Genomic DNA, 20,362 nt, shown 5'->3' with positions numbered 1-20,362 from the left:
TGGGAACAGGGCAGACCAGACTACAAAAGCCAATTCTTACACTGGGAAGGAAACAAGCTTCCGGGGACCGGTTTCTGGCATTCCAGCCGTCTTCGGCCCGGCTTGCTTGAATCCTGATGGTGCAATGAGCAAGGGACTCACATCTGAGTATACCCTTCCACGCTTAGAGTGGACAAAATTATTTACAACAAGGGGTGGTGATGGACAGAGTCTCTGAATTAAGCAGAGTACTCTCACCCAGTCAAGAGATCAGGGCTAGATCCAACACCGTTTTTTAGCTCATTGCACCATCCCAGTTTCAGAACCTGGCTGTATGCAAATTAGTCTGTCCCTGGCCCAGTGCATCATGGGTCACTCCTATGGCAGGCCTTAACAATCCTGGAGGCAGAGTGCTTGGTTTTATGTGAGATGGTGCTCTAGCATGAGCTGAGCCTGTCTGCAGCTTTCGGAACCATGTCCTTATAGCTGTTCTGGGATATTGCCATACCATATACTCTTAAGTGCATTATAATCATCGCGGTTAGATGCTATCTTTGGTTTGGCTTTATCAAAACATGTTGTGTAAGGTGTCATACGCTTTGGAATACTACCCCCTCGCCAGTCCTGGCGACAGGGGTAGCATTCCACCCTTCTAGAGGGAGAAGACATGTTACTTTCCTTAAACGCGGTTAAAACTAACCAGAGCCTCAGCATCACAAAATGGATGCTGCTGCCACAGACACAAGTCTGGCATCCTGCTGCTGACCAAAACTCAGGGCAGGGGAGGCCTGGACAAAAGGTTTCCTGTCACAGGGAGATGCTAACATCACCCCAGACAGGAGATAGTGGATTGGGGCAGGGAGGGCTGAGTGAAACTAGACACTGCCTGGGGCACACAAGGTGTCCCATGCATAGCCCAGTTCAAACCGGTGCTGGGGCACTCCAGCCCCATCTCTGGCGCGAAACTGGACAAAGGGAAAGGGGTGTAACCACCACCTTCCTGGGTCCCACCCATAGGAGGGACCTAACAGGTAATCCAGCCCCTTGATTTGGAATAAAGGTAGGAGCTGTGTCCATAGAGTTTAGATAATCCTGACTGAAACTTTGAAACAGAACTCTGGACCCTTCGACATCCTACTCGACGTAGAAGACTGAAGAATCTCCCTTGTGGTCAAGGGGTGACCACCCTGCACAAGCAGGCACCATCAGCGCTCAAAGCTTTTCTTTGTCGTTGCTTCCGCCGGAGCTCGAACGCCAGAGATCGACAAGAACCAGACTTCCAACAGCCCGATCCACAGCCACAGCAAAGCTGAGACCCGTGGAGGGGACATGAGACGTGGGACCGGCCATCTTGGAAAGCCAGCGAAGTGCTTCCTGTGCAGCTCCTGAGGCACCCTCGAAGCTGTGCATTAGGGATTGACAAGACCCAGCCCCGAGCAGCTTTTGCACGGAAGATCACCTCTCCACACTCACAGAGTGCTGCGTGGGGCCCTTTTGCATTTTCCTGCTCGACGCGTCTGTCCGGTCACTTGCCCGTTGGCTAGTTGCCTCTGTGACGACAAACCTACAAATTTTCACTGCTGGTCTGGTTGCTCCAGACTGGCCCTTGCTCCCCTGAAAAGAAGCATCCCATCAGACCTTGCTGGTCTGATCCAGAAGCCATCTTCGATTCCTGCGTGGGTTGCATTTGCCAAGGCCTGTTGACTCGGAATCGAGAACAGACACCGCCGACAGCGAGAGCCTTCGTGGGACAGTCTGTGTCCACCTCCTGGTCGTCGTCGATACCTCCTTGTCCACGTGGCAGTGGAGACAAGCTTCACGACATCACCTGATCGCAACCCGACATCGCCTGGTTCCTTCCTGTTTCCTTCGTGGTCACTGGCTAGTGACCCAGACTCTGTCCCCTCTGCTTTCAGGTACTCTACATCTTCGATCCACCCTTGGATCCAACCGGACTCTTCTCTCCTGGTCGCCTGCAGCATCTTTTCCTCCAGGCTCCATAGAACTCCACGAAGAAACCCTACGCACTTTGACACCTATGCACCCGCTTCCTGTGGGTGAGGTAACGCGAGTACTCCGGTGATCCTGTAGTGGTTTACACCTCTAGTGTCCTAGTTTTAAGTGGTTAAGTTCTAGTCCAGTCGGAAGACTTCCAAATCTGTAACTTTCTAACTTTTACTCACCATTGACTTCTATGGTGCACGCGTGTGCCTTTAGACACTGCACCCGCATCCTGTGGGCCTCCCACGTCCTAACTTCTGTTAGTCCAGTGTAGCCCCAGCGATTCTCAAGGCCCTAGGCCTTACCATTGTTCATGATGTGGTTCTTATACCACTATTTTAGTATATGGTTTTAAGGGCCACCGGGCCTATCCATAATTGTGCAACTTTTGTATGTTATTAAGTGCTTTTGTTTAAACGCTTGTGCCTCTGCCCTCATAAAGAGCATAGTGGATTATTCTAGTAATAAATACATATATTTTTATAATATATAACTTTTGTGGTGTCCTTTCATTTGGTATTAAAAGGATTGCATATGGTAAAACAGCTGGCTTCACATGCCCTCTTGAGTTTAGCCTAAGACTGCTTTTGTCCATGCTACCCCTAGGATAGCTGGTCTATAAGGTTGACTTACAACCAATCACCATAAGGGTTTTTTGGACTGGTACAAGGTGCTCACTAGAATAGTGAACATCATATACCAAGCCAACTTCTCACAGGATGGCTTGGATTTCTAGCTGGAGGTAATATTTAGTATTTGTGGCAGTCACAATGTCTTCCAGGGATATTGGAAGGAGACATGGTCAATCCATCACTATCATGTCCTACTCCTCCGTATCAAAAGCACATGCCTCTTCTTCACTGGTTGCCAGCGTGGCTGTCTGGCCTGCTAATCTGCAGGGTTGTTAGATCTTTGGGGATAGAATACTGAGAAAGCATCCTCCCGTAGCTGGTTGATCCACTTTTATATCCTGGGTAGAGGCTTGGAGGCCGACCCCTGAAACAATGGAGCTAGAGACTTATAGTCCATGCAGACAGAGAATGTCTGCATCCCCAATGGATGGTGATGGCCTCCTGGTCCATCTGAGAGTAGCATTGGTTCATGTCTGTCAAAGCTCTGCTGGTACAGCCCCCCGGAGCCCACACCCCACATCCACTCCAGCTCTGAGTCTATGACAGGATAGAAATAGGGTTACGTCCATTCAGCCGACTGGGCGTGAATCAATCTGGATTTGTAGAGAGCGTCTCCTACACTCGTGAGGATCTCGAGGTGCTATCGTATGATGCTTCCAGTTCTCGTATTGGTTGAACATCTAAGTTTTGAGGTCCTTCCTGAGTTGCTGGAGTGATGGTGAGGCTCTGAGTTGCATGGGGAGGTCGTTTCAGATCTTGGCTGCCAAATGGGAGAAAGAGCAGCCTCCCCTGTTAGTCCGACGGATGCAACAGGTGGCAGCTAGGGATCTGAGTTTTCTGATGGGCTGGTGAAAGGTCATGCGTTGGTTGAGGAACGCAGGCCCTTCTTTGTGTGATGCCGTGTATGACTTGTATTGTACTGGTATCTCTTCATGACTGGTAACCAGTGGAGTTTCCTTAGGTGTGGGGTTATGTGTGTCCATCTGGTGAGGTAGAGGATGACTGGTCGCTGTGTTCTAGATTGTCTGGAGTTTCCTCATGAGTTATTCCTAAGTAGAGGGAGTTGTCTTAGTCGAGTCTGCTCGTGACAAGAGCCTACATGATAGCTCGCCTGGGGTTGTTTGGGCGCCATCTGAAAACCTTCCTGAGCGTGAGGAAGCAGACGGCGAAGACAGCACCGACTTGCTTCTTCATGGATAGCTGGTTGTCAAGGTTGATACTGAGGTTGCGGGTGTTTTCGGTGGGTATCAGGGTTGGGCCCAGCTCCGAGGCCACCATTTGTGGTTCCAGTGTGTGACCTTGCCTTTCCTGAAGATGAGAACATCTGTCTTGTTGTTGTTGAGTTTGAGACAGTTATTGTTCATCCAGTCAATCAATCAATCAGTCACTTGTAAAGCGCGCTACTCACCCGTGAGGGTCTCCAGGCGCTGAGGGGGGGGGGGGAGCAGCTACTGATCGAATAGCCAGGTCTTGAGGAGTCTCCTGAAGGTCAGCAGGCCCTGGGTCTGTCGTAGGTGGGTGGGGAGGGTGTTCCATGTCTTGGCGGCGAAGTGGGAGAATGATCTGCCACCGTCGGTCCCTCTGCTGATGCTTGGGACGGTGGCGAGGGGGAGGTCAGCGGAGCGGAGCTGGCAGTTCGGGGTGTAGAAGTTGAGTCGGTCGTTGAGGTATTCTGGTCCAGTGTTGAGGAGTACCTTGTGAGCGTGGGTGAGGAGCTTGTAGGTGATACTCTTGTTGACGGGTAGCCAGTGCAGGTCCCTCAGGTGGGCGGTGATGTGGCTGTGGCGGGGGATGTTGAGGATGAGGCGTGCGGAGGCGTTCTGTATGCGTTGGAGTCGATACTGGAGTTTGGCCATGGTTCCCGCGTAGAGGGCGTGCTGTAGTCCAGCTTGCTGGTGACGAGGGCCTGGGTGACCGTTCTTCTGGATCTGGTGGGGATCCATGTGTAGATGTTGCGAAGCATGTGGAGGGTGTTAAAGCAGGAGGAAGAGACAGCGTTGACTTGTTGAGTCATTGACAGAGAGGAGCCGGCATCCTCTTTCATGCATCTTTGGAACTTTTTTATTTTTTTAGTTCTTGTATTGTTAGTCGGAGAGAGAATGAGCTGAGTGTTGTTGGCGTAGGAGATGAGTTCATTACGTGGCTTGTGACAAAGTTGGCCAGGGGGGTCATGTATTAGTTGAAGAGGGTTGGGCTGACGGATGAGCCTTGAGGTACCCCGCTGGTAATGTTCTTAGGGAGCGAGGAGTATGGAGGGAGGATGATTTTCTGAGTTCTTCCAGTGAGGTATGAGGCGATCCACTTGAGGGTTGCTCCTTGGATTCTGATCTGGTGGAACTTGTTGGTCAGTGTGTGGTGGGATACTTTGTCAAAAACTGCCAAGAGTTCGAGGAGGAGGAGAGCCACTGTTTTCCCCTGGTCTAGTATCATTCGGATGTCATCGGTGGCTTCTCAATGACCTTGGCTGAGAACGTGAGCCAAGAGATGGGACAGTAGTTCTTCCGTTCTCCTGGGTCCGCGGATGGCTTGTTCAGCAAAGGCTTCATGTCAGCGAGCTTCCACTTCTGGGGGAAGTGGGTTGTGGTGAGCGAGGAGTTGAGGATCTTGGTGAGTTCTTTGCTGTTGAGTTGATTGCCGAGGTTGAAGGTGTGGTGGGGGCAGAGGTCTGCCGGGGCTCCAGAGTGGATGGATCTCATGATGGTTGTTGTATCCTTCGAGGTGAGGGGATTCCATGATGTAAGCTGGTGTGGGTGAGCATCAGTCGGCCTGATGAAGTTGATGCTGTCTGCGTCAGAGTGTTGGGGTACAAAGTCTTGTAGATGGTGTTTATTTAGTTGTGGAAAAAGCCCGCCAGGGCATCGCAGAGATCTTGTCATAGTGTGATGTTTTCTGTTGCTGAAGGGGTGGTGAATTCCTTGACTATGTCGAAAAGTTCCTTGCAGTTGGAGCTGCCATTGATGTGGGTGGCTAGAGCGGCCTTCTCTGTGTTTTTCAAGCAGTGGTGGTAGCGGTTGAGGGCATCTTTGAAGGGTGTCGTGTTCGTTTCTTGGGGTTGGTAGGTTTCCTCGTGGCAAGTTCATCAGTGCTTGCTGTGATCCAGTTTGTGAAGTTGTCCACTGCTTATTCTGTGCCCTTGTGGAGGTGGGTAGGTGGAAATTGAGGGTGTTGATCCAGCATTGTTCTGATGCTTTGGACCAGCTGCGACATGTTTCGCTGGCGGTGGGGGTATTGAAGGGCTCTGAGACGATGAAGTTGACACAGTGGTGGTCAGTCCAGGTCAGCTCTTCAGTGTGGGTGTATTTTACTCTGTATCTGGCTGTAAAGATAGGGTCAAGCGTGACTCCTGCGATGTGAGTGGGGTCGGTGACCAGTTGCTTGAGTTCGAGGTTGGCCATACTTTCTAAGATGTCAGCCGTGTTGGTGTCATCAGTGTTTTCAAGGTGAAAGTTGAGGTCACCTCAATGGTGATAGGAGCGATGAAGTCGGAGATGGAGTTGCAGAAGAGAGGGGGGAGTCCCAGAGGTCTGTAGGCGAGGGTGTCTCCGATTGTGGTTTTGCTGTTCATTTGGAGTTGAGGTGCTCCCTGAAGGGGGTAGTGTTGTCTGTGGTGGTTGCGCGTTTGAGAGTCTCTTTGTGTATTATGGCTGTGCCGCTGCGGTTTCTATTGGTCCGGTTTCGGTGCGTGATCTTGCATCCGTCTGGAATGGCTGTGGCAATACTGGGTGCTGATGCGCGGTTCAGCCAGGTCTCTGGGATGAAGACGATGTCTGGGATAGTGATGGTTTGCTAGAATTCTGTGGTGTATTTTCCAAGAGAGCGTGCGTTGTTCAGCAGGAAGTTGATCTCTCTGAAGGGTTCGGCCACGGCCCTGATGTTGAGTGTGAGTGACTTGTTGTGGCTGATGAACATGGTGTCAGTTGTTTCTGTTGTGATGCAGATAAATCGGCAATTCCAGCAGGAGAAAGACCCGTTGGTGGTCCAGGGGGAGGCCTGGGCACAGCAGTTGTTCTGACATCCGGGGTCCAGGCCTCTAAGTGGCAGATGTGTCAATATAGTTATTTGCAAATCCCTAATTGAGAATCACAAGGATTCGCAATTAGGGAATCGGAAAATGCCATGTATGAAGGTGTATAGTACAACTTTTGCGATTCCTAGGGGGTCGCAAATGACCTACCTCATGAATATTAATGAGGTAGGTCGCAATTTGCGACCCCTAGGAATCGCAAAAATCACAGGGATGGTGGCCTGCTGAGATCAGCAGACCACCCTGTCGGTGTTTGCTTTTAAATAAAGCAATCTTTTTTTTTTGTAAAGCATCTTGTTTTCCTTAAAGGAAAACAAGATGCTTTACAAAACGACAAATGAAAAGATTTCTTTTCATTTTTAAAGAGCAGGCAGTGGACCGTGGGACCACTGCCTCCTCTTAAAAATGGTTTTACAAACATTCACAAAGGGGAAGGGGTCCCTTGGGGACCTGTTCCCATTTGCGAATGGGTTACCACTTACTTGAAGTAGGTGGTAACATGCAAATGTTTTGCGACCGCAAATGCGGTCACAAAACATTCATACATACCGATGCGATTAGGTATTAGGAAGGGACAACCTAAACATGCCCCTTCCTAATACCGAAAAGCAAACCTACTTTGCGATTCGGTAACAGGTTACCGAATCGCAAAATTAGGTTTGCAGCAACTGAAACACAATTTTCGTGCTTGCAAACAGGCAGATTTGCAGAATCTGCCAGTTTGCGAATGCAAAAATGCTTGATACATCTGCCCCAAAGTTCCTCTGATGTGAAGGACAGGCGGTCCATGGTGGGTGGAGACCTAGTGCAGAGCGAGGTCCATGCAGAGCGTACCCACTCTTTGTGTCTGCTGCATTGGTGTGCTGTGTTCTCCATGCTGGAAGACTGGGTTACTGGAAAGATGGTGCCAGTGGTGCCCATAAGGGGAAACAGCAGGCACGACCAGGAGTGATGCGGGAGGCGAGGCGTAGGGAGCGACAAGCCTCCAGGCAGCGGAACGTAAGTCCCAGCAGAGCCGGGGGGCAAGGGATAGATGGGGGACGGCAGAGACAGAGGGAAGGGGAAGAAGCTAGACTGCAAAGTCAAGTGCAGCTGGCCCAGGCTACCAGGGTCAAGAGGGACGCAGCTGGGCAGTAACTACTGGGAGTCTGGTGCAGGTTGGGCTGAGAGGAGAGCGCTGGGCAGGATGTCAGGGAGGACAAGGCCACGGAGCACTGCAACTGAAACTGGGCGTAAGAGGGGTGGGCCAGCCTCCTTCAGTTTCTGACGGGAATGGACGGGCACACCCTTTGCCTGGGCCTTGCCCGTGTGTGGAAAAGTAAATTTTGCCATGTTCTGTGTCCCTATGTGTTCCCCATCTTATGTTGCATGTGCATGATTAATATGCATATGTATTCCCCATGTTTGATTAAAGACGCACTTACAGTTGTGTCCATCTCTAGTATGCCAGTTTCCAGTTCTCGTGAAAGCTACGAGTATCAGGCTTATGTAAAGTTGCGTTGCCACGTTTCCCAGTGTGCACGTTATTTCATTGAAAAGTCCCCGTTTCTAGGCCTCAAAAGGGCCCGGACACCAGATTCAGCTCCTGTCTCCTGAGCCCTCGCTGAGGAGCGATACAGCCCCCACCTGTATTCCTGACCCTTCACTTACTTCCTGCCTCACAGTGCCCGGCCCAGCCTGGCTCTGCCTGCTAGTCTGCCAAAAGTATGTTATGATTCTAGTTATCAGTCCAGCCCTCCTTCTCTGCATTCCTTAGCTACTGAATCGCATCAATAGTTTCCGTCATGGTCTAGCCTTTACGTCTCCATGTAAGAGAAATACCGTATTAATGGTCATTTAATATTCTTCAACACGCACTACATGTAGAATAATGCATGCACCAGTCTTAGAGTCTGTTAGCCTTTACCCCAATAACTTTTGGATTCTATCAACATGTTCTCTAAACATCAGATACTAGATAATGTCTAGGTACATGTCGCCCTGACTCTCCAGATTTCAGTCTCTGCTCCTAGCGCAGAAGTCATAGCCCCCAGCTTCTCCTAGTAACACGTCATTGTCAGTTTGCGCGCACCACTAGGTTAGAGGTCCCGGCTCCTCAGGTAGCCCCCTCCATGTTTCCACCCCATTTATGACATATTCTGTTACGTTTACATCACATGTCTATGTACACGCCTCCTGTTACACCTACTTTCACCCTTATCTTTCGCGACTGTTACTGACCCCACCCACTGCTCCGCCTATCGTATGTATTGTAATGAAACTGTTTTAGTATATATACTTGTGCACTGTTATTAAATGTTACGCCGATCCTGCCCCGTGCAGCGCTGCCATCCTATTCCTGTGCAGGTTGTCCTGTTCCTGTCCTTTATGCTGTATTAAACCTGCAAACTCCTACTACATCGAATCTTGACTCTTATTTATTGAGCTATCTGTTATTACTATATCCAGTCAAAAATAGATCCGGTATTATTTATTTATATACCACATAATGGCGCCCGAATAGGGACTTGCCCTTTCCCCACGCGCCGGTGAAGCCCCGTAAGCCCCCTGATCCTCTGCAGCCGTGACGGAACCATACCGTGCACGTGCAGATATTTCTGCTTCAAGTATCCCTCAGGCCCACGGAGGAGACGGAGGTTGCGGTCCAGCATCCAGACGAGGCGGTGGAGGAACGCGGCGAGTCCCGACCAGAGCCCAAGCCGAGAGTCCAAGGTCCGAGGTATCCGGAGGCCCACCCGTAACAGAAGTCCGAAGTCCGTGTCCGTCCGGCGTCGAAGCAGCCCAGTCCAGTCCGAGGCCTTCCGTTCTTGCTGCCCGGTGAGTACCGTTGCTGGGGTAGTATCTAGACAGGGTCAATCTAATTGACTCTGGTCCGTGGGTTTGGTGGTACACAGACCCAACACGAAGTGTCCACTCCGGTGGATGCGGGTCCTGACGTGTCTCTTCATGAGACCGGTAAGTTCGTACTGTTTTAGCAGTGCATCTAGTTTCTGTTCTAGTCAGTTCTGTTCTCGAGAAAATTCATGTATTCTGTTTTCAGTATTCCAGGTAGTATTTTGTCAAAACTGTTATTTTAAATGTTCTTCATGTATTTTAATGTCGTGGTATGAAAGTGGTGTAATTATCGTGTTCATTGTGTATTGTATTGTGTCTAGATTACAGTTCAGTCATGCCTTTGTTTTCCAAATTACGTCAGTTAAGAACTAGAAAAGGTCTGTTAGAAGAAGCAGTTCCTGTCCCGCCTAGGGACAGTCCAGGTCATTTTATGTATCAGAAGCATGGCATAAGTGCCATATTATATCTAGATTTATGGGTGGAGTACACCAAAGAGTTAGAAGAAAAGTATAGATGGCCCGTATCAGGTACGTGGGATGCCGAGTGCATCATGCGAGTAGAAGAAGCATTATGGAAAAAGAAAGCCAGACAGTCACAGAAAGATGCCATCGAGTTATGGCGCAAAGAATCTCATAAAAGAACCGAAAAAGAAATCAGAAAGTCAGAATTAAGTAGAGAATCCTTAGAACGAGCCCAAGAAAGGGAATTAATCGAGATAGGTGAGCGAGTTAAAACCGAACAGTCAGACAGACAGAGGAATGCCCTCATTAAGGGTATGTATCCTCTTCTTGCCGAGGGCTTGCCAAAAGCAACCCCGGAGGCATCCAGTAATTTTCCGCCACCATTAGTTCCGACCAAGCTACGTCACAAACCGACCGCAGCTGATATTTTTCTCTCGTCCTATTTGGACGACACAATCCCAGAATATGCAAATCCTGTTCCACCAGCTCCTGTAAATCCTCCTCCAGACACCGGGGCACCTTTTGCAGTACCTGCTACGGTACCCCCGGTCCAGCCCATAGTACAACTTCCCGCCACATCAGTCACTCTGCCAGCACGAAGAGTATCAGTCGACGATTCTAGTTTAGGGGCCGCAGGAGGAGGTCCTCCTGGTACCCCGCCGCCACACCAACGTGTAACGTTAGTCGAGTTACATGAACGTGCGTTACAGCGTACGCCCAAATATAAGTCCGTTGCAGAAATCCGACGAGCTCTTACTGAATGCCGCTATGATCCAGTCACAGGCGATGATAGTACGGTTATATATTCCATACGTGTAAGACGGGTGACCGGGTATTTGGACACCCTACCGGATAAGAAAGAAGATCTAGACAGAATATATCGTTTCATCCGTACAGGGGATGATCCAGAAAGTATTGGCGAAGCCATGTCTCAAAGGAAAGCTGAGATCCAGCTCATGATATTAAAGTTTCTGATTAATTGTTTAATAAGGGAACAAGATTATCCGACCAAAGATCCGGCCGAAATGAGAACCCTGACAAGGTGGAGTGATAATATAGCCGAGGGTAAGCACAGAACCATCAGTAGTATAGAGAGTATGTACAAGAAAATTCGTAAGGAAATAATAAGGTTACACGAACAACGTAAAACAGCACAAGTAAGCGAGAAAGAGAATGACTCTTTTACTGAAGAGGTAGAGGACGAGAATACCGCCAGAATAGCGTATGTAGGAAAATCTAGATTTCCAGACCGCCATTTACGCCTAGAACACAAGAAAATCTTTCATCATCCAGCACCGGAACAAGGTTCTCTAGAACAAGTATTTCAAGCTACCGATCACATTTTGAAATCACGAATCGGTTATAGTGAATTAAGTACTATGCATGAACAAGAACTAGCCCGATCAGCAGTCCGATGGATTACTGATTCTACCACTTTTCCAGACGAAATAGTGGCACAAATGTTTCTGAAATTGCCCCCAGCCGAGCAACGACTGGTGGGTATGTATATGATTCAGCACCTCATCACATTGTATGAGGGTCAACATTCTGATCCAGGTCCGTTACATGATGTCCTGAACGAGTTACTCCAGTATAGATGGAAAGGTTTAGGTACCGATTTAATTAGTGTCATTCTAGAACAGCGCCATAAATATAGAACGTTCCTGAACCCGCATTTTGTTCATGTCTCACCTCCAGAAAGTAAACCGTTTTACATAGATAGACAGAATCCGTTACGAGAAGTACACCCAGTCAGGACAGCAGATGGTGAAATGCAACGAGTATTTGTTTACACCCCGATTACAAAGATGGAACTCTTAGAGATGAAGAAATTAATTCCTTGTCATGACAAAGATCCAGCAGGGTTCCACCGAGAATTAAAGGACATGCTCCGTATGGGAGAATATACGTATCCAGATATTATTAAAATGTTAAAAGTCCTGTTGCCTGCGGGCATATATGAGAAACTCAAGGAAAAAGAATGGGAGGTGGGAGAGAAAAAGATCGATTGGGCAGTTCTAGAAGCTGAAGATAAGATACGAGTACCAGGTACCGGTCTTGGAGAGAAATGTAAAGAATTACCAGAACTGTTAATACAAGTTTTGCCCAGATTATTAGCCACTAAAAAGGAAGACTGGGATGCAATCTCAGCCTGTAAGCAGAAACAAGATGAAGATACTAGTGATTTTTATTCTAGATTTGAAAAATGTTTCATTATAAACAGTGGATCGAATACGAGTAGCGAGTCATACCCTCATCTTTTTGTTACTAAATTAGTCGAGAATTCAAGTCCACAAGTTAAGAATCGAGTTTTGAAAGTCGAAAGTACATGGCAAGCTAGTACCCCGTCCCAGATGCTTCAGATGCTCCAGTATCACCAGAATAGAATCAGAGAAGAGCAAGAACACGAGAGAAAACGTATGAAAGACACGAAAATGAAAGTACTAGTTGCACAATCTATTCCTCAAGACAGTCAGAAGAGGGGTCCGAATCAAGCCAGTCATCCTGCAGCTCCCGTTAAAGGGACATGCAATTATTGTAAACAGCCAGGTCATTTCATAAACGAGTGTGCAGTTCTGAAACATAATATAGCTACTGGTAAAACTAAAGAAAGACCACGTCCGCCTAGACAAGAACAAGTTTCACAGACTTCTCAGCCACAGAATGCACAACAGACAGTTCCAGCACCGCAGCCTATTGCTGCAACACAGCATGTTACACAGCAGATGTACCAGTATGCTCAGACAGAGTATCCAGAGTACCAACAGTACTCATGAAACAGCCTAGAGAGGGAGGTGGGCTTGCCTCTCATCGAGATTCCTGTAGATCAAGAAGGTCCCTATATTCATAGTCAAGTACTAGGGAAAGACAGAAAGTTTCTGATTGATACAGGGGCAAGTAGGACTACCATAAGTCACGCCGAAGTTCCAGGGGCTCCGCTCTCAGGCTCTAGAAATGTTTCCCTTGGATTTTCAGGAAAGCCTATTGTAAACGAGATATCTGAGCCAGTTACTCTAGAAGTAGGTCCATTGTCCCGCACTACTGATCTATTACTTACGAAGTCATGTCCAGAAAATTTGTTAGGCATTAAGACACTGAAAGAATTAGGTGCAGTTATTTGCTGTTCCCCCGAGGGAATACGTTTGTTTTTACGTGACTTCAAGGGTCACTATGTATTACGAGATTTTGATCCGAGATTGTCTAATGTTCCGCAGCATTTATGGGCGCAAGGTCCAACTGATGTTGGCTTCATGCAAATCACACCCCATCGTGTGACTCTCAAGCAAGGTGTAGTGTTACCACGAATCAGACAGTACAGATTACCACCTGAGGCTGTAGCAGCCTTATCCAAAATTATTGACGAGCTCATGGCTCAAGGAGTAGTTGTAGAAACTGACTCCAATGTATGTAATTCTCCGATCATTCCCGTCATGAAACGTACTGATCCAAATGCACCCCCAGTATATCGATTAGTGATTGACCTTCGAGAACTCAATAAATGTATTATTCCCCAGTACCCAGTTGTCCCAGATATCTCTTCCCTATTGACAGCCATTGATTCCGAAGCCTCATTTTTCACAGTCATAGACCTCAAGAACGCGTTTTTCAGTGTCCCCATTCATCCAGACAGCCAGTTTCTTTTCGGATTTTGTTTAAATGGAAGGAGCTATAAATTCACACGAGCTCCTCAAGGTTTCACAGAAAGCCCTAGTATTTACAGTCAAGCACTTAAGAGACAACTAGACAACATTCACATGCCAACAGACACTGCCCTGCTCCAGTATGTCGATGATCTACTGATCACAGCCCGTTCTGAATGTGCTTGCGAGCGAGCATCACTTACAGTCTTGTATTTCCTTGCCGAGATGGGGCACAAGGTGTCCCCGTCGAAGCTTCAATTCTGTGTCCAGCAAGTGATCTACTTAGGCCACTTACTGTCCAAGTGGGGTAGGCAGTTGACACCAGACCGTATCCAGTTAATAGCGAGTCTTCCTCAGCCCAAGACCCAGAAGGAGGTACGTGCTTTTATCGGCCTTACTTCTTATTGCAGACAATGGATTCCTCAGTATGCATTTCTAGCCAAACCACTGATACAGTTAACGACACAGGAGGCAGCCGTATCGACTGTCCTCCCTTGGACATCTGAACATACACTTAGTTTCAATGAGTTAAAGAAAGCTTTATGCCAAGCTCCTGTTCTAGCTACACCGAACTACAGTAAGCCTTTTACACTTTTTGTCACAGAACGTGATGGTACAGCATTATCTGTTCTCACACAAGATCAAGCAGGACAATACAAGCCCTGTGCTTATTTTTCGAGCACATTAGATCCAGTAGCCCAGGCTCTGCCTGCGTGCCTCAAGTCAGTTGCAGCCACAGCACTAGCTATCAGACAAAGTGATTCCATAGTATTAGGACATTCCTTGACAGTACAAGTTCCACACCCCGTGGAAGTTCTTTTAAACCGAACACAGACTCAGCACTTGACAATTGCACGTTTAACAGGTTATGAACTGACACTGTTCCAGCCACACATAGAAATCAGACGCTGCAACGTTCTAAATCCTGCTACACTGTTACCGTCAGTTATTTCGAATCCTGCCACACACGACTGTGTGGAAGTAGTTAACACTATGACTAAGCCAAGACAAGATCTGACAGATATTCCATTACCAGATCCCGACCTGACACTTTATGTGGATGGTTCATGTATGAGAACAAGTACAGGAGAACTAGTAGCCGCGTATGCTGTGACTACTGACACTGAAGTTATAGAAACACACCGTATTGACACCCTGTCTGCTCAAGCAGCAGAGCTAGTTGCTCTGACTCAAGCCTGCATACACGCCAAGAACCTGAAAGTTAATGTTTACACAGATTCACGCTACGCATTCGGAGTTGTACACGACTTCGGAGTGCTCTGGCAGGAGAGAGGTTTCATGACTTCTCATGGAACCAAGATTCAGCATGGTCTCCTTATTCAAGCTCTGTTAGATGCCATACATTTACCAACATCTATTGCTATCATGAAATGCAAAGCACATACGAAAGTTACTGACATTATTTCTCAAGGTAATGATCTAGCAGATCGCACAGCCAAGTTTACAGCACAGACTCCAGACATGTCAGTTAATCCGACACAGACACATACTCCAGATCCGACTACCTGTATGACAGTTAAGGACCCTACTCAAGATGTCATAGATATCCAGTTACATGCTACTCCCGATGAAATCAAGAAATGGTCCGAACAAGGAGGGGTCCAGACAGATCAGGGATGGGTAACGAAGGGAAAAGCCACATGGTTTCTCCCCGACTCAATGGTTCAAGTCATTATCAATACCGCACATAGTCCAGCACACTTAGGAGAAAAAGCTATGTTAGACAGTATCCAGAACATTTGGTTTAACAAGCATTTACGAGCTGCAGCCAAGCAGAAAGTCCGTACCTGTATGATATGTTGCCAGTTTAATCCAGGTAAAAGTGTCCCGGTGGAACAAGGTGGATTCCAGCCCCCTGACCACCCTTTTGAAGTCCTCCAGATGGATTATATTCAGATGGAGCGATGTCGAGGTTTCAAGTATGTCCTTGTAGTTGTATGCGCTTTGTCCAGGTGGACAGAAGCATATCCAGTCCCAGATTACACAGCCGCGACCACTGCCAAGCAGTTGGTTCGTGAATTCTTCCCCCGTTATGGACTCCCTAGGGTCGTATATTCTGATAACGGCCAGCCATTCTCATCTGAACTGATGAAACACGTTTCCCTTTTGTTAGGGTACCAGTGGAAGTTCCATTGTGTACGCCATCCTGAAGCAGCCGGTCTAGTAGAGAGACATAACCAGACCCTGAAAATCCGCATTGCTAAAATCTGTCAAGAAAAAGGTGTAGACTGGTTAGTTGCTCTGCCAGTCGCTCTGTTTTATATGCGCATGGTCGCACATTCCAGATCAGGTCTGTCCCCGTACGAGGTCGTATTCGGCCGCCCCCCTAATATGTGGGGTACACCTAGACCCCGAAGTATTACAGATGTTTCAAGTAATATGTTGACAGATTACCTAGCTTCCTTGATGTCTGCCCTACACTCTTGTCGTTCACAGGTTGCCGCCGCATTTCCAGACAATACCGAGGTGGCACCGCATGAAATCGTTCCCGGAAGTCTGGTTCTCGTAAGGAACTTTGATCGTTCAAGTCCGCTGGAGCCCCGCTGGAAGGAGCCCAAGCAAGTCCTCCTGGCCACCCGTACTGCCGTCAAGCTGGAAGGCAGGAAGGGCTGGGTGCATTTGTCGCATGTAAAGAAGTTTTATGGACTAAAGACTGTTTCCAAGAACATTTCCGAGGATTTTATAGACTGCCAAAGTACTATTCTCAAGGACTGTCCCGCAAAAGACATTAATTCCTCCCTGTTAGAGAAAACTCCGCAGCAGGAGTATAAGTTGAAATTAAGGTCTAGTAAAATAAGTCAGCCAGTTTGATTGTCTAAGTCCTCCCCTAGGTGAAACGGTTAGACCGGTTTCTGACATGTATAAAATAGACCCCCATAGAGAGAGAGTTAGTGAGAACTCTAAAAGTTGCATTATTATTTTATGTTTTCTGCTATATCTCAGCCTTATGATTACCTGCACGAGTTATGCATTGCATTTATGTTTTCCAGTTTCTAATGTAAATAAGTCTTCTAATACTACAGTAGAGCATACGTTTAGTGATCTGCCTCCTCATGAACTATCTTATCGTCTTGCTATGCGAAATAATTCCTTTATCCGCATGTTACATTATTCACACCAGACCAGCAATGCCACTAATTGTTGGGTGTGTGGTCGACTCCCCCCTTTCCGGACACCGAAGGGAGTTCTGCCACTCTTTCCTTATCCATTTTCACATAACGGTTCATGTGGAGCATGGTCCACGTTAACGTCATCCTTAAATGATATGTCCTTTCTGAACTGTACATGTTTTCCAGACAAGCAAGGTCTTCCCCACAGAACAGGGTTAGATCTAGAAAATGAAGTTTATAATTTGGGTAATTATTCTTCGAATTTCATGGTCCTGAATGTCCAGTCTGATACTACTCCAGACTTACCTGCTATGTCAGTACTACCAGTCAAAGGTGAATTATGTGTCAGAAAGAATGGTTCCGTACATGTAGGACATAGTGATTGTACTACTATTGTCAAGTATAGTGACAGTGGGAAATCTATTTTCAAAGCTTCACGTCATTCTTATTTTGTTTGTGGTCAGACCGCATATGTTCGTCTGCCCCTCGATTGGGAGGGAACCTGTTACATTGCATTCCTACTGCCACCAGTTTTTCTAGCCCCACCTGACTATCATAGGAACTCCCACCTAGTACATACTAGACACAAGAGAGACCTCCCGATTGTCGATTATACTGAAACTGCTCTAGAACAATACATAGATATCAATAAAGGTGTCTTTCCCTACTTAGGTACTGTCGTGAATAGTAAACTGATACGTAGATTAACCAGAACACTTGAAGCAGTAGTAATTGAGACTACCTCTGCTCTAGGTAACTTAACCGAAGAGCAATCTTTTATGAGAATTGTCGTGCTCCAGAATCGTCTCGTCCTTGACGTCATACTGGCCGATAGGGGCGGGGCATGTAGAGTCATCGGATCTAGTTGCTGCATTTTCATTCCTAATAACGCGCCGTCTGTTTATTCAGCTATAACCAGACTCCATAAAATTGCCCATCTGTTACACCAAAATCCAGGCACCTGGACATGGTCCGGTTGGTTCTGGAATATAATTTCCGCCTGGGGATGGAAAGTGTTGTCCTTTCTAGGTATTGCAGTAGCGATCATATTCAGTTGCTGCCTCTGTATACAATGTGGCCCTGCGATTTGCGGCATTTGTGCTACCTCTTGTATTCCTAGTCCCGAGTCCCGTTCTAAATCCAGTTCCAAGAAAATTCGAGACGAGCAAATGATACTGTATGAAATAATAGATGGTATCATGAATATTGATGTTTCCTGATGGAAACGTAGTGACAAGGAGGGAATGTGGAAAAGTAAATTTTGCCATGTTCTGTGTCCCTACGTGTTCCCCATCTTATGTTGCATGTGCATGATTAATATGCATATGTATTCCCCATGTTTGATTAAAGACGCACTTACAGTTGTGTCCATCTCTAGTATGCCAGTTTCCAGTTCTCGTGAAAGCTACGAGTATCAGGCTTATGTAAAGTTGCGTTGCCACGTTTCCCAGTGTGCACGTTATTTCATTGAAAAGTCCCCGTTTCTAGGCCTCAAAAGGGCCCGGACACCAGATTCAGCTCCTGTCTCCTGAGCCCTCGCTGAGGAGCGATACAGCCCCCACCTGTATTCCTGACCCTTCACTTACTTCCTGCCTCACAGTGCCCGGCCCAGCCTGGCTCTGCCTGCTAGTCTGCCAAAAGTATGTTATGATTCTAGTTATCAGTCCAGCCCTCCTTCTCTGCATTCCTTAGCTACTGAATCGCATCAATAATTTCCGTCATGGTCTAGCCTTTACGTCTCCATGTAAGAGAAATACCGTATTAATGGTCATTTAATATTCTTCAACACGCACTACATGTAGAATAATGCATGCACCAGTCTTAGAGTCTGTTAGCCTTTACCCCGATAACTTTTGGATTCTATCAACATGTTCTCTAAACATCAGATACTAGATAATGTCTAGGTACATGTCGCCCTGACTCTCCAGATTTCAGTCTCTGCTCCTAGCGCAGAAGTCATAGCCCCCAGCTTCTCCTAGTAACACGTCATTGTCAGTTTGCGCGCACCACTAGGTTAGAGGTCCCGGCTCCTCAGGTAGCCCCCTCCATGTTTCCACCCCATTTATGACATATTCTGTTACGTTTACATCACATGTCTATGTACACGCCTCCTGTTACACCTACTTTCACCCTTATCTTTCGCGACTGTTACTGACCCCACCCACTGCTCCGCCTATCGTATGTATTGTAATGAAACTGTTTTAGTATATATACTTGTGCACTGTTATTAAATGTTACGCCGATCCTGCCCCGTGCAGCGCTGCCATCCTATTCCTGTGCAGGTTGTCCTGTTCCTGTCCTTTATGCTGTATTAAACCTGCAAACTCCTACTACCTCGAATCTTGACTCTTATTTATTGAGCTATCTGTTATTACTATATCCAGTCAAAAATAGATCCGGTATTATTTATTTATATACCACACGTGCACCGCCTGTGAGAAGTTGGCCTGGTGTATGATGTTCACTATTCTAGTGAGCACCCTGTACCAGTCCAAACAACCCTTATGGTGATGGTTGTAAAGTCAACCTTGTAGACCAGCTATCCTAGGGGTAGCATGGACAAAAGCAGTCTTAGGCTAAACTCAAGAGGGCATGTGAAGCCAGCTGTTTTACCATATGCAAACCTTTTAATACCAAATGAAAGGACACCACACAGGTTATATATTCAATATATATATGTATTTATTACTAAATAAATCCCTTTAACTCTTTATGAGCACAGGAGCACAAGCGTATAACAAGAACCATAATATAGCATACAAAAGTTGCACAAATATGGATAGGCCCTGGTGGCCCCTAAAACCATGTACTAAAATAGTGGTATAAGAACCACGTCACGAACAATGGTAAGGCCTAGGGTCTTGGAAATCGCTGGGGCTACACTCGACTAACAATAGTTAGGACGTAGGAGGCCCACAGGATGCGGGTGCAGTGTCTAAATGCACACGCGTGCACCAATAGAAGTCAATGGGTGCGTGTGAGACACGACGCCCCGGACCCCCCTAAAGGGAAGCCGCCCTCCCCCACACGTACCTCCTTCCTTCCCACCGAGACTGCAACCCCACAGAGGCATCCCCGCGCCAGAGACGGGGCTCGGAGCAGCAGCCATAACCCACGGACCCCCGCCCTTCTCTCTATTGCAGGAACCAACCAGAGCCCTGAGACCGGAGGAAGGACATCCCTCCGACCCCGGAAGTCCCGCCCCCGGGGCAGCGCCAGAACAGGGAAAAGCCGAGGCCAGAGAGCAGAACCCCGTCGGAGCATCGTGGCAGGACACTCAGACTGGAGTTGGAGAACGAGAGGTGGCGTGCGAGGAAGAGGTGTGGACCGAAGAGTGGTGGAGCCCTCAGGAGGTGGCTGAAGAGCGGCCGTAACGCACTGGAGAGTTACGGCGGACCGCGTGAGTACCTTAGAGTCTTCTTTCCTTAAGCTCAGTAGGAGCCCGCTGTATAGCCCCTGTATAAATCTCCTTTCTCCATAGCCTCACATCCCTTGCACTGTAGTATACTTGCATAGCACTATCACCGTGTAAATAACCTTCCACGCCCGACCGATCAACACCCCTTTACTATCTGCCGCCCTGCCTTTCCTCCACCCCGAGCCCTTCCTTCCCTCACTGACTCTTTCCTGCCCCCTCACTTCCCGGGTGACGGTGTTT

At 47.6% G+C, this 20,362-nt stretch overlaps 1 protein-coding gene across 1 annotated transcript in view; it reads left to right on the top strand.

Moving 5' to 3' along the window:
* The window catches only part of LOC144752395 (E3 ubiquitin-protein ligase TRIM39-like), a 182,629-nt gene that overhangs the window by 97,119 nt on the left and 65,148 nt on the right, over window positions 1-20,362 (top strand). Inside the window, exons 7-8 of the mRNA XM_078640329.1 lie at window positions 10,098-10,131; window positions 19,977-19,991. Coding sequence (XP_078496455.1) covers window positions 10,098-10,131; window positions 19,977-19,991 — 49 coding nt within the window. The remainder of the gene's footprint in view (window positions 1-10,097; window positions 10,132-19,976; window positions 19,992-20,362) is intronic.

The sequence above is a fragment of the Lissotriton helveticus genome, chromosome 5_1 (genome assembly GCF_964261635.1).
Source record: "Lissotriton helveticus chromosome 5_1, aLisHel1.1, whole genome shotgun sequence".
NCBI classification, from domain to species: Eukaryota; Metazoa; Chordata; class Amphibia; order Caudata; family Salamandridae; genus Lissotriton; species Lissotriton helveticus.
The sequence above is the reverse complement of the archived record's forward strand: the minus strand, read 5'-3'. Positions and strand labels throughout refer to the sequence as shown.